This window comes from Macrobrachium rosenbergii, chromosome 12 (assembly GCF_040412425.1).
Source record: "Macrobrachium rosenbergii isolate ZJJX-2024 chromosome 12, ASM4041242v1, whole genome shotgun sequence".
NCBI classification, from domain to species: domain Eukaryota; kingdom Metazoa; phylum Arthropoda; class Malacostraca; order Decapoda; family Palaemonidae; genus Macrobrachium; species Macrobrachium rosenbergii.
Genome location: NC_089752.1, coordinates 107837395 through 107861852, shown reverse-complemented (window position 1 = coordinate 107861852; position 24458 = coordinate 107837395). Strand labels below are relative to the sequence as shown.

At 36.1% G+C, this 24458-nt stretch overlaps 2 protein-coding genes across 10 annotated transcripts in view; one reads left to right on the top strand and one right to left on the bottom strand.

Annotated features, from left to right (window-relative positions):
* The window catches only part of LOC136843853 (inversin-like), a 649403-nt gene that overhangs the window by 404642 nt on the left and 220303 nt on the right, over positions 1 to 24458 (top strand). The gene's annotated exons all lie outside the window — the stretch shown is intronic.
* The window catches only part of Eip63E (cyclin dependent kinase Eip63E), a 205364-nt gene that overhangs the window by 39288 nt on the left and 141618 nt on the right, over positions 1 to 24458 (bottom strand). For 4 of the 9 annotated variants that reach the window (XM_067112653.1, XM_067112652.1, XM_067112655.1 and 1 more), the window contains 2 exons: positions 18371 to 18415; positions 17592 to 17639 (listed from right to left, as the gene is read on the bottom strand). The exons of 3 other annotated variants lie outside the window; for them this stretch is intronic. In XM_067112653.1, coding sequence (XP_066968754.1) covers positions 17592 to 17639; positions 18371 to 18415 — 93 coding nt within the window. The remainder of the gene's footprint in view (positions 1 to 17591; positions 17640 to 18370; positions 18416 to 24458) is intronic. 2 more of the 9 variants (XM_067112654.1, XM_067112656.1) reach the window with 1 other exon arrangement.

Genomic DNA, 24458 nt, shown 5'->3' with positions numbered 1-24458 from the left:
CGTTCAGAATAATACGGTAATATGTATGCCAAACTACAAAAGACACTTTTCACAACAAGTTTTCCGTCACTGGAGAAGAAATTCAAGGAGTTAGATACCAAATTAAAGGAATTTTCTCAAGTATCAGATTCTCTTGGGATAATACCTTTTGTTTCTTTATTTTCATTGGTTTGTCATATTTTAATCTTTATACTCCGGGTTGATAAATTTCCACCTAATTTCCACTCTACACATAGTATAAGAAGATGATTCCAAAAACAGTTATAAGAAACAGAAATACAAAAAACAAAGATTTATTCTCTAGAATACTTAACAAAGGCAAATGATAAACTCATTAGCAAGGGACACACGGACAAAGAAAGGTGAAAAACATATATAAAATGCAAAAATTACGGAAAAACACAGAAAACAGCCAAAACTCAACAGAAATTTGCACAATGAGCAACAGTAAAACGACGTCACGGTAATACACACACACACAAAAATCAATAATAAGAAACAATAAAAAAAAAGATACCCAAGTATCAAAACGAAGGACTTATATTTATCAAAGTAATCATGAACGAGACATCATAATATGAATGGTGGCTTGCATGATCTGGGAAATAATAAGATTTCCAGTGGTAAGCTTCAATCGAAAATCCGAATTTCGAACACACTACGGCTTCTGATCTCAGAGATACGTCCCACTATTCCAGACTTCATCAGTATCAGGTCAAAGACAGTTCCGAACTCAGACTCATTCCACAGTTCAGTTCTCACAGTTCCTGGTTCGTTTTAGTTTTCTGTAAAAGAAAGCTATTGTGCCGGCATTGTTTGTCAGTCCGTATTTTTTTCTGTCCGCCATCAGACCTTAAAAACTACCGAGGCTAGAGGGCTGCAAATTTTTACGTTGATCTTCCACCCTCCAATCATCAAACATACCAAACTGCAGCCCTCTAGCCTCAGTAGTTTTTATTTTATTTGAGGTTAAAGTTAGCCAGCACGATTATGGCCGCGGTTAAAGTTTCATGGGCCACAGCTCATGCAGCATTATACCGAGACCACCGAAAGACAGATCTATTTTCGGTGGCCTTGATTATAAGCTGCACAGAAAACTCGATTGCGAGGAAGAAACTTCGGCGCATTTTTTACTAGTTTGTTTATTGTACTTCAAAAAATGTACCAACCATAAACATCCAGTGACGGACACTGACAGATTATCAATTTCTCTCACTCTCGGGGTTAGCCGGAGAGAAAGAGCACTCGCTGTGATCATCCCACATATCGACATGAATAAATGCTATCAATATGACATTGATAATGCATACGCAGCTGTGATAAAAACAAATTGTTAAATGCTCGGATGGGGATGCGTGATGCATGAATGATGCCATTGCACAATTCACCAAATGCAAAACAATACTAGTGACAGGCAATTGCTCGAACCATAACCCAGACTTGAGTGACGAGGCCTAGAAATGAACGATTTCCGGGTTGCAGCAAAAATCATTCAATTTCACGAACGTTTTCAGAGATCAAAAGTTATTTAGACGAGACAGTAATTTTGAACTCGAATCAAAACGAAGAAAAGAATTATACCATGACAGTGTGAATGTCTTTTTTCGAGTCTTCAACAATTATACAAGTTACCAACGTAAATGTTGACAGTTAACAACGTACACGACGCAGGTTAACAACTTAAACGCTGCAAGTTCAAGCAAATGTTGGAAGTTACCAAAGTAAACGGCGCAGACTAACAAAGTAAACGTTGCAAGCAAACAGCATATAAGTTGCCAGTTAACAATATAAACGTTCCCAATTAACAACGTTTACGATGCCAGTTACCAACATAAACGTTGCCAATTAACAACGTAAATGTTGCCAGTTAACAACATAAACGTTGCCAGTTACCAAAAAAAAGTTGCCAGTAACACCATAAACTTTGCCAGTTAACAACGTAAACGTTGCTAGTTAACAACATAAACGTTCCCAGTTAACAACGTAAATGTTGCCAGTTACCAACATAAACGTCGCCAGTTACCAAAGTAAACGTTCCCAGTTACCAAAGTAAACGTTCCCAGTTAACAACGAAAACGTTACCAGTTACCAAAGTAAAGGTTCCCAGTTAACAACGTAAACGTTGCCAGTTACCAACATAAACGTTGCCAGTTAACAACATAAACGTTGCCAGTTACCAAAGTAAACGTTCCCAGTTAACAACGTAAACGTTGCCAGTTACCAAAATAAACGTTACCAGTTAACAACGTAAACACTGCCAGCTACCAAAGCAAACGTTGCCAGCTAACAATGTAAACGTTACAAATTACCAACGTAAACGTTGCCAGTTAACAACGTAAACGATGCCAGTTAACAACGTAAAAGTTGCCAGTTAACGACGTGAACGTTGCCAGTTACAAAAGTAAACGTTGTCAACAAGAAAAGACATCACATGCATACTCTAGCCCAGCCAAAGGCGGGGAGTGCTCTCTCAGCCATTCTTCTTCTTTCCCCGGACCACTAGAAATTCATCGACCGCACCATCAGGACACACTGCAGACAGGTTATAGGAAGGCGGCCAAAGTAATAACGGCTTCAGTAAATGCCACTGGCGACAGAGAGTGGATGGCGCACCCCTTGATAAATGGGACAGTGATACGATGGAGAAGCACTGTAAGGACAGGACACCAGCAATCTTTTCTCTCTCACGAGGACTCTCGTGTCCTCTAAGGAGGCAGTGCCGAGGCCTGTTTCGGACTTACTAATTTTCTGTTCAGTGCTATGCATTCCGGGAAATGTACCGTTGTGGTAATGACTTGTTTTGTGACTAATACGACGTACCTGTATACGTATGTATGTATATAAATATATATATACACGCACGCACACACACACATATATATATGTCTATATATATATATATATATATATATATATATATATATATATATATATATACATACACACACATATTATATATATATATATATATATATATATATATATATATATATATATATATATATATATATATATATATATATATATATATATATATATATATATATATATATATATATATATATATATATATATATAATGATTATTTTCTGAGTTCCCTGACTTCCTCGCACCTTTTATATACGCTTATTATTGCAAGGTTTTTATTAATGCATGGGGTATTTGAGGAAACCACCACCTTCCACGACAGAGCTTGACCCTACACACAAGCTAACACACTTTGCTGCAATCAAACAGCAATCTATTAAGTTAAAAGGAACAGAAAACAAAATTAACATGAAAACGAAATACTTCACTTCATCCTACTTCGGCGCTGATCACAAGTAAACGTGGAAAGATGGCAATAAACTCGAGCATTTACGTACAATAAATTATGCAGGTGCAGAATAACGACTCTGGCATTTCTGACCTATGACACACGGGGCTAAGGAGGTCCCCATTACTCTGAACCTTCGTTGACCGCTTTTGGGGGATTGGGGAAGGGGTGGGGAGATCCGATGAAACGCTTGAAACTTGGTTATAAAACGAAATCGTGAATGTAGTTGGATTTCCAGTGGTTGGCTTATAAATGCATATTGTCACTTTGATTAATGCTGGCAGACTCACAATTTCTTGAAAAACAGCTTGGCCTCACTTCAGTTAACGAATGACACGACGATCATCTTATTCATAAAATCAGAAATAAATCTATTGTCCGGCTAGAGAAATCAATACGAAGTCAATGGCAAGAAAATCTATCTCCTCTCCACATACATGGAAAAGTCATCTTAAAAGCCATGAACCACATCACAGTCAATCTGATGTAACTAAAGCAAAATGTTTTCATCTGAATGCAATAAAATAATGTCAAAACAATTTTAAGAGGGAAACTTCTTGCACAGAAGCAGCGTAAGAACTGAGATGACGGAACAAAATTCAAAATACCATGACGACAATATTTTGTCCATGCGTATGAAAATCAAGTTAATATGATGAAAAAATAAAAATATAAAAAAAAAGAATAAGGTTTGGTAAGCAAGAAGTCCGAACAGTTAGTACAAGTGTAAAATTGTTGGACAAGAAGACTGCTTGTGTGAGCAGCGTAAACTAGCTGATGTTTGCACTTAATGAAGCACTGATTGAGGGCAGTGAAGAGAAATTGCGCGAGTAGTGAAAATATTTAAAAGTATTGCAAGAGGAGAAAAGAGAGAGCATTTAATGTGAGCAGGAGTAAGGGAAGAAACATAAGTGTCTACGAAAATCAAAGGGGAATGTATATAGGCAACGTTGAGCCAACTCTCCTCTATGCAAGTGAAGTGTGGATGTAGACAGTGAACGAACAAAAAGAAGAGTAGGCTATAGAGATGTATTGTTTACCTAGCACATGTGGCCTACGAAAAATTAAAAGAGTGATATGTGGAGATGCACAGAAATGGCAAAATGGTTAGTGTAGGGTATAAGCATGATCAGTATTTTGAGATGGCTCGGTCAGGTGGAAAGACTGGGGGATAACAGTGGTGAAAGTGTGTAGCTTAGAAATGTCATGAGAAAAGGAGAGGAAGACCTAGAAAAGGTTTGGTGGAAGTTATGACAGAAATAGTAGAGAGGAAGGACCTCGACATCCTCAAGAAGAGAGAGTGTATGCAAGATACAAGTGAATGATACAGTGTGTGAATGAGCGTACAATATGCTGATGATGGGCCTTCTGTGAAGATCTACGAAGCAGATAATGTTGTGAATGTTTTCTGCATAAAGAGTTTATGCCACAATTCAGTAGTTGTATGCATTTATATGTATTTTTTTGTAACAGACATAATAACCTCTTAACTTTTTTATTTCCTATCACTTTTTGAATGAGAGAGAGAGAGAGAGAGAGAGAGAGAGAGAGAGAGAGAGAGAGAGAGAGAGAGAGGCAGTCCGTTTACTACAGGCTAGTTCAGTATTACATTGTTAATAAAGGTTATAATTTGCATAATGATGCTCAGGGAAGCGCAAATTGCTTGGGGATACAAATACAGTTCAATGTGTTGAAGCAGAGGAGGGTCTAATCAAGGATTGCTGACCCCCCACGCGGGGAGGAAAGGCCCCCCCTGAGTGGCGGATGAGCCTCTCCTCTTGAGGTGAATGGCAATGGTATTTTCGTTCGTGTGGGATGGAAAGAAAAAAGAATTTTATTCATTCTTTCAGCACGTTGAGAAAATCACCAAAATGGCTGCCCCATTCCTAGTGTTGTTATTTCCAAGATGAAAATCATGGAAAAATTTTAATGCTAATTTGATGTTTTGATTATTAAAACATGTGTTGCTAGACAGAAGAAATGTATGATTATTGATTTGTTTAGGAAGATGAAGTTAAATTTAATGAGATTTTGAGAAGATAAGATGAATGGAAAGGAAAGGGTATACTGAAATAGTAAAACATTAAGCGACTGTCTGAGGTATATAATATGAAAAAGGTAGCTCTTGCATTTCAGGAAGACTCTCGGGATGGGAGAAAAATATGTCATTTGAGGATTGTTCAAATACGATTCAGCGTGACAGGAAAAAGGGCGAATTAGCGAGTTTATACGGTTAAGAAACACAAGTGGTTAAAGTCTGTGGTACACTAATATATCTGTTTTCCTAACTATAGGAACCCATATGTGGATGACTAGTAAGGCTGCTTGCTTACCAAATGGCAGCAGTTTAGGAAGCTGTCTCCAAGGCTTGTTTCATTTTCGTTGGTGATTATAATGCTCATCACACTGAATAAGCTGAGCTCAGTTACTACCACATATAATCATAGTGTTGCTGCTCTAGATTTCTCCACTATTTTTGGATGTGAGCAATTAATAAATGAACTCACACACCAATCTGGCAACTATCTTGACCTTGTATTCACAGATGTTACAGGGATTATATCTTGTGGAGTTGGTGTCAGCTTTTCAAGAAAGTATATTTGAAATCCCAGGTCAAATGGGATGGTGTTCACCACAATCTCATTGAGCTCAGTTGAAGCGATATTTATAGAATTGCATCTAAATGTTCACTTTATGACTACTATCGAGAAGAGAATTCTTTCTATAATCCTCATGTTTCATCTCGAGATAAGCCATGGTTTACTGTTTCATGTAAGCCTGTCTGCCATGGAAATCAAGAAGCTTACCATCCATGGAGGAACAGTTAATTGGCCTTTTTGTGGCATAATTTCCATGAACTTGGAAGTAGCCAAGGTCAGGTGGTCTATGAGCTGAGAGAGCTTATAATGGTGTGAAGGAGACAGTGCTCTCCAGTGGTAATGATCATAATGGTGGTCTACCCTCAGGTCATCACTCTGCAGTTGATTTAATAATGCCTCCCCTTGCAGAAGCTCATAGACCTGCTGTATATTGTCCCAAACAGAAGGCAGAACTTTTGGCTCAAGTCTCTGCGAGCAAACAGTGTGGCGAGTTCTTGGTGTTGCCTCAGATAGAGTTACAAGGATTAGGATGTCTCAAAGACTTATTAGTCCATCCAAGGAGGCATCATGTGCTCACTTATCTCTTGGAGCAGGTTTTACTGTTCATTCACAGTGTTCTAATGATTCTGTCTAGCTTTCTTTTAAAATTCCACACTGTTGCCGTTTACAGCTTCTGGTGGCAGTTTATTCCATGAGAACATAGGGCTTAGGCCAAAGGCCAAGTGCTGGGACCTATGAGGTCATTCAGAGCTGAAATGAGAATTGACAGTAAAAAGGTCTGAGAGGTGCAACAGGAGGAAAGCCTCGCAGTTGCGCTATGAAACAGTTAGGAGAGGGAGAAAAGGAAGATGGAAAAGAATATGAATGGAGGTACAGTAAAAGGAATGAAAGGGGTCGCAGCTAGGGGCCGAAGGGCTGATGGCACTAACCCCCTATGGGGTTGGCGTTGCCTTAGTCATGCTTTCCAAAGCCTAAGTTGTGCTCAATGGCCTCCAGGTCTGGAGAAGTAAAAACTTTGCTTCTGGGGCTTGACACACATGTCCCATAGACCCTAGTGGGATCAGTCCCATCTTTTTCAAAAAAGACTGCTGATTTCATTGCTTCTAAGACTGAAACTATTTTCAGAAAATTAGCTGGACATGCAAGTTTTCCTTCTGTTTGGAGGGAGAGAAAAAGCTGCATTACCTAAAGAGCCAAGTCTGTCACCATGCCCTTCTGAATATCAGCCGATTTCAATTACCCAGTTCATCTAAGGTTTTTGAGAAGCTGCTCTTTAAGTGTCTTTAGGTTTGGGTTCTGTGAAGGTAAGGTACTTGTGATGCACTCATATCAATATCTACCATCTTGCAGAGTGCTCTTGATGAGGATGCAGAGGCACGCATGGTTTTCTAGATTTTAGTGCAATTTTTGCACATGTGAATCATGAAGCACTTATCCACAAGCTAAGATCACTTTGAATGGGTGGATCTTTATCAATATCTTAAACGAATTTTTAATAGGTAGAACCCAAAGGGTCTGTGTTGATGGTCAGTGTAGTAGCTTTAGTAATGTCAATTCAAGCATTCCTTAGGATAGTGTTCTTGAACCTTTGCTGTTTATTATCTATCCTAGTGACATGTGGCAAGGTCTAGAGAACAAAATGATTGCATTTGTGGTGCTAGAATCCTTGAACAGAGAACTGGCATGTATTCGTGAGTGAAGTAGGCTTCGGGGCATGAAGCTTAACTCTTCAAAAACTAAAAGCATGATACTCGTAGTTATTCGATTCAGAACTTTGCCTTTGCATCCTGATTTGCATTTAAATGGTTTGGTTTTAAATGTCAGTGACTTTTAAAAAAATTTATGTGTAACATCTCATAAGAAATTGACTTCTGAAACACATATATGTAATACTGCTTCCTTTGTTTCTCGAAGAGTTGGTATATTGCAGAAATGTCTTAGACTGTTTCAGGATGAAGCTATTACACCTAAGTGTTTTAACTTGTTTCTTCTTCCTTGTTTGGAGCACTATTCTCAAGTGTGGTCTTCTGGTGCTGACTCTCACTTCAAACTTTTGAAGAGAGTTGTCATCTGTTAGGTTTGTTTTGCAAACTCTTAATGTTGACTGGTGGCATATACATAAAGTTCATTATGTTTGTTGCATAAAATGTACTACAACGACAAAAACCTCTGCACTCTTCCTTACCCGTCCTTACTGTTTTTGCTGGCAACACTAGGCAGGCTGCTGCTGCAAACAGTGTCTCGTTTTCTAGCTTCAGGTTTAATACTACTCAGTTTGCTAGGAGTTTTATCTTGGCTATAAATAAAATGCCGACTAGTTTGCCTAGTGCAGTTGTGGATTCTTCTGATCTCCATATGTTTAAGCAAGGAGCGAATTCACTCCTGCTCTATGCTGTCATCTCCTGAATTTCAGAGGTATCAGTTTTATTTTCTATCCCTTCATATTTATTCATTTATCACCTTTTCCAATAACTTATTTCTCTCTGCAGGCTGAGTTTCCTTTGGAACCCTCTTGGGTTTATAGTCTGTTTACTCTGTCCATAAGGGTTTTCAGACGAAGATTTGAACATGAAAGAGAGAGGTGAAAAGGAGGATGGAAAGGTGTGTTTTTGGCAGTGTTTAAACATGTGTTCTGCTGGGTTTGGACAGTATAAGAGGCTGGTTGTGCTGGGTGATTTAAATGTACAGGTAGGTGTCAGAAAACGTGTTTGGTATGTATGGAGTTCCCAGGCCACATGAAAATTGATAGAAGTTTATGGAAATGTTTGAAAAGGGCCATGAATGTTGAAAATACATGGTTTTTAACAGGCCTATTCATAAATATACTTGGGGAAGAAAAACTGTGAGATGACGTTTCTTAGAAGGAAGAGGGAAGAACTTAAGGAGAAAAAAGATGACCAATTTTCTGGGAAAAAATTAATGGAAACAGGAGTATATGGGGATTATGCAAAATACAGGATGTCATATGGTCAGAAGGGAGTATTTGCAGTTATTGAATAGTTGCAGGTAATAAAAACATCAATTAAGGCAATGACTGAATTAATGGGAAAATATGCAAAATACAGGATGTCATATGGTCAGAAGGGAGTATTTGCAGTTATTGAATAGTTGCAGGTAAGAAAAACATCAATTAAGGCATTGACTGAGTTAATGGGAAAAACTGAGGCACAGTTGAATAACAAGATATTATGTACAAGTACACAGGATGATGGATATGGCATCACATAAGGGTAAAGATAAAAGGAAGGCAAGTAATGAATATAGAAAGGTGAATAAAAAGCATTTTTTTTTGCTTAGAGAAATAAATGCAGAGAAACAATTTAGATATGAAAAACTCAAACAGAGGGACGTTGTCTGATGAGAATGCAGCCCTAGGTCACTGAATGAGTACTTTGTGGAGGATATAGGAGGGGCACAGATGAATGAATCAACAGTGAAAAAAGTTACATTAGAGAGTGCTTGTGAAAGTGACTGTTATGGATGTAAGGAAGGCAAAAACGGAAACTGAAGAATGGAAAGACCCAGGGAGCTGATGGATTACATGCAAAATGCTGCTGTACGAAGGTATAAGTAGGAATGCATGGCTGACCAGGATGTAATGGTGTGTCTGGAAGAGGGAAAAGTTCCTATGAAATGTATAAATGTAAAAGGGGACAGAAGAGACTGTAATAAATATTAGGATTTAACATTACTTGTATACCATGAAAGTTTATGGCATGACTAAGAAAGTACAAAAAGACAGCAGACGGTCAGACAGAGTAAGAACTGTGGGTTGAGACGGAAGAGGGTGTACAGAATGTTCGTCGTGAAACAATTTATGTCAGGAAGTCAGCATACAGGATGAAGTTATATTTTGACATATTTTGACCTGCAAGTTTTTGTTGTAACTGATAGTGACGCAATGTAGAAAGCATTGAGGATGTACGTATCAAAAATTATTTGTTGAGAGCACTGAAAAGTTTCATGATGGAAGCAAAGCATCTTAGATTATGTTGATGGTGGAGTTACTGGTTTGGTGTAAAAGTGATGGAGCGATGCTAGACGAAAGAACACGGACAAAAGATGTAGGTGTAAGGTTGTGCAGTACGAAACAGATCATGGGTGGAGTGTGAAATGACTGATGTGGGCAGATGCTTTAAAGAACTGATTGGCGTTGTGAAGACAGACCGCAGAAGTCAGTCAATTAGTTTGGAAGTCTTTGCAAGGGGAGAAAGTTAAAATGTGAGCAAGAATACGTTACGAGGGTAAATGGAAACCAGGATAATGCAAGAATGAATGCTAATGAATGGAAGCAATTAACCTTTCAGTCATCATGCCTCTGTAAGCCCTGTCTGCCCCAGAGCCAGAGCTGTTGTAAGCAATATTTTCATTCTTAGGCTGCCAGTAAAGTTACTATTCATGCTATGATACTCAACCTGATGTAATATTAAAGAAGAAAAATTGTAGTTTGCCGTGGCATTTTAAAAAGACGAAACATTAACACGTGTCAAAATGATGACTTGAAAATTGCTGAAAAAGACACGTCAGTTTGGCTTAAGTGACTGTAGGGTTGAATTCTGGATGACACACCAGTGCATCAGGAGTGATTCAAAGAACTGATTCATACAGGTATTTGAGGGTAAAAGTAACAGATGACTCTTAGATGAGTAAGAAGTGAATCACAGAATAGGTGAGTTAAGGAAGCTAGCTGTACGTGCGTGTGTAGGAAGGATTTTAAACAGATCTGGACTTTCAATTGGAGCCAAAATCGGAATAGATTTTGGAAATGATAAGCAGATGGTGAATGTGAATGAAACAAGAGATGTTGGTTTTTTATAGAATATATCATGTACGAAGAACAGAAAGAATAAAAACTATGCAAGTATTCCGAGGAAGACAAAGATGACGATGTAGAATGCTAGACAGATGGATAGAGAGGTAGTGGAAATGAAAGGCCTTATTTTATTAATAATGATACAGATTTCCTACAAGACAGAGGTGAATGGAGCAATTAGTGTACGAGTGTTCAATGTGCTGCTGATGAGTCTGTTTTATTTTGTTCGTGTATGAAATGACTAACGCAGATTCTTGCGCATGATTCATCCACGTTTTAGCAGTTAAATCATAAACGTGACAAAGACTACTTTGATGCTTTTCTTAGGGGCCACTTCCTATTACGCAAAACAGCTTCATGTTGGATACGCACGCATACACATGCATTACATACATACATACATATATATATATATATATATATATATATATATATATATATATATATATATATATGTGTGTAATATGTATACACATATATATATTATATATATACATATTTTTATCTGTATAATATACATTTATATAAATTATATACACATACATTTATATATATTAATATATGTATACATAAATATATATATTTAAATATAAATATATATAGACATCATATACAATATATATATATATACATATATATATACACATTCATAGATTTCCTTTACAGTTAGCGACTGTTCAAATATACTAAAAGCAGCAGAGTTGTCACTCTTCCTGTGTTTTCAACGAACTCTACCTACGAAGTCAAGTGTTACGCTAAATAGCATTCAGTGGAATTTTACTTTTAGCCATGACGCGGCTACTGGCTTCGGAAGTAACAGTACAGAGTCCAGATGATAAAACTCTAGATGCGAACTAAAACTCTTAAAGGCCAATATTTGCTCTCTCCAACGGGAAATGAAGTGGTCGTTAGACCGAATGAGAAAGTAGCAAAGGCAGGGGCATATAAGGCTGAAATCCAACCAGAGAAAGACCATATTGATTAATAGATCTCGTTTCGTGTCCATGGTGCCGGGTCCATTTGAAAAGCATGTCGACTAATGCTTCCAGAATACTCGTACATGGTATTGGATGGATGGATGGATTATGAACTTTTGGGGCAAGCCCAACACTGTCGTACATGGTATTAAAATAGAATAGAATATTGAATTTAGGCCAAATGCCAAGAGCTGGAACCTATGAGGTCATTCAGCGCTGAGATGGATAATTGACAGTAAAAAGGTTTGAAAGGTGTAGCAGGTGGAAAACCTCGCAGTTGCACCATGAAACCAATGTTAGGAGAGGGTGGAAAGTAAGATGGAACAAAGAGAATATGAACGGAGGTACAGTAAAAGGAATGATAGGGTTGCAGCTAGGGGCCGAAGGGAAGCTGCAAAGAACCGTAAGTAATACCTACAGTCCACCGCATAAGGTGCACTGACGGCACTATCCCCTACGGGAAAAACATGGTATTGTTGACTTCCGTCTTGAATCTTCAGAGTTACGAGCATTAGCGATAATTGTTTCAACCTTTTCCGGGTTATGGAACCTTCATCTTCCAAATCAAATAACATTACTACTCTAATACTATTCTTCTTGCATTTTGATACATTTTTATCTATTTATCTATTTATTAATTTATTTTTTCTTTTTTAATAACCGCTATCTCTTGTTTCTGTATTTCCCTTTGCGACCTCTTGCTTCTTCCTAATGAACACCTCAATATTCTTTGGAAGCTTGAATTTCAAGTCAATGGCCCCTTTGGTGGACTTCTTCCATACGAATAGGTTTCATCTACTGACTAATAATAATAATAATAATAATAATAATAATAATAATAATAATAATAATAATAATAATAATAATAATAATAATAAATGGCGACTTCCTTTCTCTTATCGACATCTATAAGGATTTATCTAGTGCCTTCTTAAGTTACATTTAAGTATAAATCTTCCACTTTAACCTTCAGTGGCTACAGCTTTGGAATAAGTGCGTGCTACTCACTCCAGTGAGCATCAGCATTTATATTCTCTATCGAGGCGTCACGTTGCCACACTTAACAGTGCCAATGGAAAGACGGTGATGACAAGTTGCCACACTTATCAGTAGCAATAGAAAGACTGTGATGATATTTTTTTTTTACTGCCGAGCAACATAGTCTTGCCATTTCTTGCACTTCTTAATCATTCTTTTATGTATTTATACAATTATCTTTTCCATTGAGGAATTAATTTTGATTTCTCTTTGCTACTTTTCTTTTTCCACATTAGTGCATTTTATTCGTCAGAAGCCTGCTTAACAAGATAATGGTAATTTTGGTTTGCTCATTATGAACGTGTTTTAATGAATAATAATAATAATAATAATAATAATAATAATAATAATAATAATAATAATAATAATAAACTTCCAGATATTTGAGGTCATTCGATCCCAATGCTGGGTACAAATTTCTTCATAACAGCCAATAATAATAATAATAATAATAATAATAATAATAATAATAATAATAATAATAATAATAATAATAATAATAATAAATGGCCTTCCCTATTGTCTTTCCATCTGTATTTATCGACTCATTATCAGCATCATCATTACCGGCACCAATTATTCTCATCTGATAAAAGTTAATATAACATCCCGTCACGTTCGTCATCTTTCTTCATACTCGATTATCATTAAACTATTTAAATTTGCATAATATATATTAGATATACTCTATAAACTTGTTTTTTATTTATTTATTTTTTTTCTTTTTTATTTCAGCGTGGCATCAGTTATGAGGGATGAGAGTTAGACTCAAAATTAATAGTCTTTATGCTTTTTACTGTGTAGTTCGTGCTTGCTTTATGAAGCACAAGAACACGTGATTCCAAGTGTCTTAATGTATTAATATTTGAGTGCATGTGTCTTGTCTTTCAGCATTTATGTGCATATGTTTTACCGATCGGCATTTATGTGTGCATGGGTGTCTATCAGAATTGATGAGTGCATGTCTTTTGTCTTTCAGCATTTATAAGTGCGTGTTTTACCTATCGGCATTTATGTGTGCATGGGTGTTTATCAGAATTTATGAGTGCATGTGTCTTGTCTTTCAGCATTTATAAGTGCGCTTGTTTCACCTATCGGCATTTATGTGCGCATGGGTGGTTATCAGAATTTATGAGTGCATGTTGTCTTGTCTTTCAGCATTTATAAGTGCGTGTGTTTTACCTATCGGCATTTATGTGCGCATGGGTGGTTATCAGAATTTATGAGTGCATGTGTCTTGTCTTTCAGCATTTATAAGTGTACGTGTGTTTTACCTATCAGCATTTATGTGCGCATGGGTGTTTATCAGAATTTATGAGTGCATGTGTCTTACCTATCAGCATTTGTGTGTGCATGGCTGTTTATCAGGATTTATGAGTACATGTGTCCTGTCTTTCAGCATTTATAAGTGCATGTGTCTTGCCTATAAGCATTTGTGTGCGCATGCGTGTTTATCAGAATTTATGAGTGCATGTGTCTTACCTATCAGCATTTATAAGGGCGTGTGTCTTACCTATCGGCATTTACGTGCGCATACGTGTTTATCGGATTTTATGAGTGCATGTGTCTCACTTATCAGCATTCATGTTCGCATGGGTGTTTATCAGCATTTATAAATGCATGCGTCTTACCCATCAGCATGAATGAGCGTCCGTGCCTTATCTATCAGTATTTATGAGGGCTTGTGTCATCTTTCAGTATTTAGGAGTGCATATGACTTATCTATCATATTTACAAGTATACATGTGTCGTAACTATCATATTTATTAGTGTCTTGTATAGCATATTTATGAATGCATGTTTCTTATCAAATTTATGAGTGCATGGGACTTATCTATCAGCATTTATGGCTGTATTTGCCATGTCAATTAGAATTAATGAGTGCATGTGTCATATCTATTATAATTTATGAGTGCATATGTCATATTTATCAACATTTATGGGTTCATGTGTTATTTATCATCATTTATGAGTGCATGTGTCTTAACCATCAGCATTTATGGCGACAAATGTCTGATCTATCAACATTTGTGGGGACATGTGTCCTATCTATCTGCATTTCTATATGCATGTGTCATATCTATCAGAATTTGTGTTCATGTGTCTTATCTACCAGCATTTATGGGGGCAAATGTCTTATCTATCAGCATATATGGGTGCATGTGTCTTATCTATCAGCATTTATGGGTACATGTGTCTTATCTATCAGCACTTAGAGTGCATGGGAATCATCTATCAGAATTTAAGGGTGCATGTGTCTTATCTATCAGCATTTATGGGTGCATGTGTCTTATCTATCAGCATTTATGGGTGCATGTGTCTTATCTATCAGCATATATGGGTGCATGTGTCTTATCTATCAGCATACATGGGTGCATGTCTCTTACCTATCAGCATTTACGGGGGCAAATGTCTTATCTATCAGGATATATGGGTGCATGTGTCTTATCCATCAGCATTTATGGGTCATGTGTCTTATCTATCAGGACTTAGAGTGCATGAGATTTATCTATCAGCACTTGTGGGTGCATGTGTCTCATCTATCAGCATTTATGGGGGCAGATGTCTTATCGATCAGCAAATATGGGTGCATGTGTCTTATCCATCAGCATTTATGGGTGCACGTGTCATGTCTATCAGCATTTATGAATGCATGTGGCATATCAATTAGAATTTATGTGCATGGATCACATTCATTACAATATATGAATGCATGTGTCTTATCTATCAGCATTTATGGCGCACGTTTCTTATCTATTAGCATTTATGGATGCACGTGCCTTATTCATCAGCATTTGTGGGTGCATGTGTCTTCTCTATCAACACTTACGGCTGCCTGTGTCTTCTCTATCAGCATTTATGAGTGCATGTGTCATATCTATTAGAATTTATGATGTATCCATCATATCTATTAGAATTTATGGGCTCATGCGTCTTATCGACCGGCATTTGTGGGTGCAAGTGTCTTATCCATCTGTATTTATAAGTGCATGTGTCATATCTATCGGATTTTATGGGTGAATATATCTTATCTATCAGCATTTACGGGTGCATTTGTCTTATCTTTCAGCACTTATGGGTGCATGTGTATTATCTATCAGCTTTTACGGGTGCATGTGTATTATCTGTCAGCATTTATGGGTGCATGTGTATTATTTATCAGCATTTATGAGTGCATTTGTCTTATTTATCAGCATTTATGGGTGCATGTGTATTATCTATCAGCATTTATAGCTGCAAGTGTATTATCTATCAGCATTTATGGGTGCATGTGTCTCATACATCAGTACGTATGGGTACAGATCTGACGTACCAGCATTTATGAATGCATGTCATATCTATTAGAATTTATAAATGCATGTGTCTATTACATCAGCATTTATGGTGCATGTGTCTTATCTATCAGCATTTATGAATGCATGTGTCATATCTATTAGAATTTATGAGTGCATGTGTCATATCTATATCAAAATTCACGAGTGTATTTGTCATATCTATTCTCTAATTTATGTGTGCATGTATCATATCTATTAGAATTTATGAGTGCATGTGTCATATCTATTAGAATTCATGAGTGCATGTGTCATGTCAGCATTTAAAAGTGCATGTGTCATATCTATTAGAATTTGTGAGTACATGTGTCATATTTACTAGAGTTTCTGAGTGCATGTGTCATATCTGGCATTTTTGAGTGTGTCATATCTATTAAAATATGTGAACATGTGTAACATCCATTAGAATTTGAGAGTACGTGTGTCATATCTATTAGACTTTAAGAGTGCTTGTGTCAAATCTATTAGAATTTATGAGTGCATGTGTCATATTTACTAGAATTTATGAATGCATGTGTCATATCTATAAGAATTTGAGAGCACATATGTCATATTTCTTGGAATTTATGAGTGCATGTGTCGAATCTATTAAAATTCATGAGTACATGTGTCAAATATATTAGAATTTATGAGTGCATGTGTCATATCTATTAGAATTTATAAATGCATGTGTCATATCTATAAGAGTTTGAGAGTACAAATGTCATATTTCTTAGAATTTATGAGTGCATGTGTCAAATCTATTAGAATTTATGAGTGCATGTGTCATATCTATTAGAATTTAGAGTGCACGAGTCAAATCTACTAGAACTTGAGGGTACATACGTCATATTTCTTAGAATCTATGAGTGCATGTGTCACATCTATTAGAATTTATGAGTGCATGTGTCAAATCTATCAGAATTTATGAATGCATGTGTCATATCTATCAGAATTTATGAGTGCATGTGTCATATCTACTGTATTAGAATTTATGAGTGCATGTGTCATATCTACTGTATTAGAATTTATGATTGCATGTGTAATATCTATTAGAATATGAGAGAATTTATGAGTACATGTGTCATATCAGAATTTTTGAGTGCATGCGTCTTATCTGTACTTATCTATAAGTATTTCTGAGGGAAAAGAAATTTGAAGTCATTCGCAGCAATGACTGGTTGTCACATAGCACCAGGAAAATAAAGCAAACTTTTGCAAGAGTAACTAAATGAAGATATTACTAACTCATGGCAAATGGAATTTCATGGCTTTCTTCATACACAAATAATTATGGTTCCAGAAACAAAAATATAAAAGTCATCCATTCTACTGGGAATAAGGCAAGAAAAATACCATAAAATATAGGAGGACAAAAAGAAAGCCCAAAGAAATTTCAAGGAAAAGGTGCATACGTCAAAATAAACATCACAAGAAATATGTACAATTTCTACAAAAAATACAAGAAAAAGAGAGTAGAGCAGATTAAAAAGAGTCTAAAGCTACGGAATATAATATCTTGCTGTGAACTCCTACCAGATAGCTTGAACCCATTCTCCTCAAAATCTTCGCTCTTCGAAATGGCTGTTGGGAGAAACCACAAATCAGTAAGAGAGAAACAAACGGGAAAAATATGAGGAAAGAGGGAAGCCTTGCTCTGTACATTTTCAGTGAGCCTTAGTCTAATCATGACAAAGCGAATCGTACCAAGAAAATAAAAGTAGCTGCTACTTTGGCTTGTTATCGACGAGTGACCTACTCCCAGGGGCTAGTACTAAACACGACGGAAGCTCCGTGTTTAGTATCAGATGCCGTTTATTAGTATAATTTGTCGACCACACAATATAGAAATTGGTGTATATAATTACTTTGATCCCCGAGGGGCTAGTACTAAGCACGGCGTCCCCAAGGAGCTTCCGCCATGCTTAGTACTAGTACTAGCACCTCGGAGTGGGTGACGCGCAGATTACGAGCCAAAGCAGCACCCAAAACTGACCCTTTGAAGGCAACTTCACTCTCATGCTGAATGACTTTTGGAATTTAAGTTTTTTGTTGATCTTTGCAAAGGCACATGCAATGCATCCCACGTCCCAATTTTCCCCTCCCTTCTTTGTGCATTTCACAGAAGAAGAAGAAGAAGAAGAACCGAACATGCTTTCGATAGTGCATTCGTATATCTCAAAATGTCTGATGGAACAGGGCTCTTCATATATATATATATAATCAAGATTTGGCTAGGAGGAACTTTGACTGACAGGAGAAACTAAAGAGAATGACAGTGGCAGAGAGAGCAAAACTTAACAAACGGTCCCTACCGGGCATTCTGTACTCTCGACTGTAGTCCGCATGTTTCGATACAGCTGGAAAAAAGGGGGAAGAAAAGAATGGTTGCATTATCTCTCTCGTTCCAAGACGATCTCATAAAAATCATACAAAAAAATAAACACTGACTTAAGCTACGCAATTCAGGAATGACATCAGAATGTGGACAAATAAATAAAACAATTTCCTGATACAGAGAAATGTGGCCTGTTCATTCTGCACCTGAAATATCACGAGAAAATATATAGACTTAACGAATAAACAGTCGGACAAAGCAATTATATATATTAAAACAAACTGAACTGCGCTTGGAAAACACGCCTGCAAACCTACATGTAAACGAATGACAACATACTGCCAAGGTTTATCATTCGATCAAACATCCATTCTAGTGGAATGTAAAATTTAGGCCAAAGGCCAAGCGTTGACAATAATGTTGAAACAATTGTAAGGAGAAGGTGGAAAGTAAGATGGAAGAAAGAGAATATGAACGGAGGTACAGAAAGAAGGGGTGAAAGGGGTTGCAGCTAGGGGCCGAAGGGACGCTGCAAAGAACCTTGAACAGTGCCTATAGTGCACCGCATAAGGCGCACTGACAGCACTACCCCACTGTGGGTATCTAGACGTGCTAATATGAGTTTTCAATATAAAAGTAGAATGAGATAATTTACTTAAGTTGAGAATTCATTCATAATTACGTATTTAAAAATTCATAACAAATAGATACGTATATAAATGAGAAATTAACAGACATTTACTGCAATACACATTAAATCTGCGTGATGTGATTTGCTAGCGACGAGACCCGGGTTCACATCTCGGGCAAGGCCAGAGAGAGATGGGTACATTACGTGAAGACCCACTGAGCCATTAGATATCTTAGCAATGCATGCCATCTATGGTGATCAGCCAACTGTAGTGTTAGCTACGGTAAATACATTTTGATTTTTTATTATATATAAATATATATATATATATATATATATATATATATATATATATATATATATATATATATATATATATATATATATTATTGCTCCTAACCTCACCAGGATTCGAACCTATGCCTTTTTGGGGTAGACATTATGGTAATAGTGACATTATCAACTAAGTTCTTAAGAGAGATATATGATGATTGAGATATAAAATGATTTTAACTAATATATATGTGCGTGTGTATGTTACATGGAGTATGTGAAATCAGGGATTTCGTGGAATCCCTAGGGAATGTGTGAAATGACCAACTCGCTTAGGAACATTTGATCACTGAGGGCTAGTACTAAACACGGCAAAACAGTGATTCATCTACAGTTTTGCCATGTTTAGTACTAACTTCTGGAGGGTCAAATGTATTTTTCCATGTTTAGTACTAGCCCCTGGGGGTTCAAATGTATTTTGCCATGTTTAGTACTAGCCCCTGGGGTCAAATGTATTTTGTCATGTTTAGTACTAGACCCTGGGCAGTCAAATGTATATTGCCATGTTTAGTATGAGCCCCTGGGGATCAAATGTCCATAAGTACATTTGGTCCCCCAGGGGCTAGTGCTAAACATGGCAAAGCACATTTGACCCCCCAGGGGCTAGTGCTAAACATGGCAAAGCACATTTGACCCCCAGGGGCTAGCACTAAACATGGCAAAACAGTGTAGGTGAATCACTGTTTCACCGTGTTTAGTACTAGCCCTCAGGGATCATTTCACCTATCTCTAGGGATTTCGTGAAATCCATGATTTCACATATCCCTGTAACTAACTAATATATATATATATATATATATATATATATATATATATATATATATATATATATATATATATATACACACATATTAATACAGTTCTAAAAAGTTGAGCACCGAATTAAGGAAAGTCACCTGTAAACTTGAAATATGGGCTGAATTAAAAAAGTATATAGTAAGAATTCTATTTTGTTCAAAATCTTGGGTATTCTCATACTTATCCCAAGACATGAGCTGAATTTTAGCTATCCCAGAAATACATCCTCAGAATCTCAGTCGATTCTGTTTAATTGCTCGTATTCTGCTTATGTTTCACGAGGAGTGCGAATTATTTCTAAGTGAAGCTATGTTGGGTAAGATTATAGAGTTCAGGCCAGTGGTTCTCAAATTTGTTGGTATCGTTGCCCCCGGGGGCAGTGGTGTGGTAGATCACCCTTCCCCTTACCCCATTCCTCTTTAGTTATGTGAAGTTATAATACAAAGGAAGGAAAAATCCCGGAATTCTTAATTCCTAATGCATTTTATATGTAAGAAATTAATTTTCCTTTTACTCAAGTCTTAAGAAATATAGAATTTAGATTTCAGAGTTATTTCTGTATTATTTAGTAATTAATTTATTTATTTGTTCATTTATTTATTATTATTATTTATAAATTTACTGAAATTTACTTCAAAGAACTATTACTTTTAGAAAGTGCCTCGTTACTAACCAGAAACGGCTTCATTACCGCCACGGGGGTAATTACCCCCAGTCTGAGAACCACTGGTTTAGGCCACAGGCCAAGCACTGGGGTTTATGAGGTCATTCAGCGCTGGAAAGGAAATTGAGAGTAGATAGGTCTGAAAGGTGTGGAAGGAGGGAAACCTCGCAGTCGCACTATGAAATCACTGTTAGGAGAGGGTGGATAGCAAGAGGGAAGAAAGGTAATATGAATGGAGGTTCAGGAAAAGGAATGACAGGTGTTGCAGCTAGGGGCCGAAGGGACGCTGCAAAGAACCTTTAGTAATGCTTACAGTGCACCCCGTGAGGTGCACTAACGTCATTAGCCCCCTACTGGGGTAACGCTATGAGTTCGGCGAGGCTGAACGTTTGCCAGAGACGTTTAACAAATATTTTTTTCCTTTTAAAAAAAGGCAGCAGTTAATTAGTTTCTACTGTTGTATAGATCGTATTTCAAGCCTAGCCTGAGTTATGTATAGTGAAGTTGAACAGCAATGAATATTTAGTTCGAAGGATACGTTTCTAGAGTGATTACAGAATGCTTAGGTTTTGAGGCAAGTATGAGAATTTCTGAAAACTTGAACAAAATTGAATTTTTAATAGAAAGGATAGTTATGTTTTTTAAAACCTTCTCATATTTCATGGTCAATATTTTACTTTCCTGAAGACAGGATTTTCTAAGTAGATGCAATATTCAATTCAATTCTGTGCAATCTAGATAAAAAAAAGTTGAACGGGAATTAATTTTCAGGAGAAACATTAGTCTTTTACTGCTAGATTTCACTTCATATTTCAATCCAAGTCTGAATAACGTCTAAACAGTTTGAACAGAAATTATTGAGCCTTCTTCCTAAAATTTATATTTTAAGGAAAGTCTGGATAATTTCAAAAGAAAAAAAAAACTGGAAAAGAAAGGACAGATGTCGAATTAACCTCGTACTGTATTTAAAGTTAAATCTGAATATTTTTTGGATAGGAAAAAATTAATTCTTAACTGACTGAATAGTTTTATCTTTGCTCAGAGACAGGACAGAAAACAATTATTTCTTATTCCGAAAATGCCGCACATATGTTAAGGCAAGTCTGCATATTTTCTGTGGTCGAAAAGAAATTATTTTTTCCAAGAATGTTTTCTTTTCTAGAATTCAACTTACGCTTAACGGCAAACTGATGAAATGCAGTTTTGGCAGAAATAGTGTTTTTCTATTTTTGTCAAATTAATCGTCTGCTCCAATGCAACTATGGATAATGTCTAATGAAATTGAACAGGTATTAATTTGAAAAGAATGGGTTTTAGTAAAAGAAAACCATTGTGCCAGCTTTGTCTATCCGTCCGCACTTTTTCTGTCCGCCCTCAGACCTTAAAAACTACCGAGGCTAAGGCCTGCAAATTGGTATGTTGATCATCCACCTTCCAATCATCAAACATAGTATATTGGAGCCCTCTAACCTCAGAAGTTTTTAATTTATTTAAGGTTAAAGTTAGCCATAAACGTGCTTCTGGCAACGATATAGGATAGGCCACACCGGGCCGTGGTTAAAGTTTCACAGGCCGCGGCTCATACAGCATTATACCGAGACCACCTAAAGATAAGATCTATTTTCGGTGGCCTTGATTATACGCTGTAGCGTCTGTGCAGAAAACTCGATTCACAGAAGAAACTTCGACGCATTTTTTTTTTTTTGCTAAAATTCAACTGAAATTCAAAGGCAATTCTGAATGTTCAGTGGAAAGGACACTTTGATTATTGTTCAAATTTGAGGAAAGTTTCAATAACTGTAACAAGAGGTTACATTTTTTGGTGGGGTAAGGATGGGGATGGGTTCAAATCCAACTTATTTTAAGACTGAATATTTTTATCATGGTTGGAAAACCTTAACAGTTTATCTAAAAGGATAGTTTTTTATATTTTTATTTTTATATATATATTTTTTTTGCTAAATTACTCTCATATTTGAAGGAAAGTCTGAACAATTTTTAAACTGAGAAAAACTAATTCCCTAAATGAACGGATACTTTTTAATTTCGCTAAAATTCACCTCATACTTTAAGAAAAGTAAAAATATTTCCTCTAATTATCTTTTTAGAATAATATATATATTCATTGCTAGATAAGCCAGCGGCATTTCGTAATCTATTAAACCTTAATGGGCTTTTATTGGTATTAGATAATGTAATTATTAAAAGGGTCACTGCGTTCAAGTACCACCCGCATGAGACTTGCCAGATGTACGATGATATTGTAGCGAACGATCAAGGACAATACAAAGCCAAACTTTACGTATTTACTTTTTTTTTTTTTTTTTGTAACACAGTGTTGCCCTTTACTATGTAATGCACTTTGAAATGTTGAGTGCACTAAAACGATTATAATAGTTTTTTTAAATATCATAAACGCATATACAGTATACTGAACAAAACAAAACGGGATAATATGACTGATTAGGCGGTAACCTGGAAGTGGATTCGAATCAAGCCGAAAAATTTTTTTCATTTATTTCCCATTCGGATTCAAGGCTTGCAGTTATGACCGTATGCAAAAAGTGTGAGGAAATCGAGGAATTATGGAAAAATGCCACGTTTCTAGTGAGCACAGCCAGGTAATTCTACATATACTGTTCGGCCTACAAAGGATAATTCCGTTTACTATTATGTTACCAAGGTGACGCCAGGTCTATTACGGGTCTAATAAAAAGTATCAGAATTAGACGATGTATGTATGCATATGTAGACTGTATGTGTGTATATACGAGTATATGTGTGTGTGCATATATATTATATATATATATATATATATATATATATATATATATATATATATATATATATATATATATATATTATATAATATATGTATATATAAATCATATATAACTATACACATATACACAAACACATATAGCCCATATATATATGTGTATACACATATATATGTGTGTGTGTGTGTGTGTATTTTACAGTAAGAACGTTGAATCAAGGATTTCACGAAATCCCTGAGGAATTTGTGAAATGACCAATTGCTTTGATCCCCGAGGGCTAGTACTTAAACACGTCGAAACAGTGAGTCATCTACACTGTTTCAACGTGTTTATTACTAGGCGTCTAGGGGGTCAAAGGTGTGTGTGTGTGTGTGTGTGTGTGTGTGTGTGTGTGTGTGTGTGTGTGTGTGTGTGTGTGTGTGTGTGTGTGTGTGTATATGTGTGTGTGTATATATATATATATATATATATATATATATATATATATATATATATATATATATATATATATAGTCTTATTTATGAATTTTAATGTATTCTGATTTTTAAAAATATACTTTTAAGTGTGTCCAAGTATTCTTTTGTGTGTAGTGTGTTGCTGTTATCTTTTTAAGCCCCTTGAAAATGTAATTATGAGAGAATTACCAAACTTCGGGAATAAATATGAACAAGAGATGTGAATCTTAATTGCCCATCACAATTTGTGTTGTATATATATAAAATGTATATATATATATATATATATATATATATATATATATATATATATATATGTTATAAATACATATATATGTTGTGTAAAAACTATTATTATTATTATTATTATTATTATTATTATTGTCCAGTAAATGAACCATAT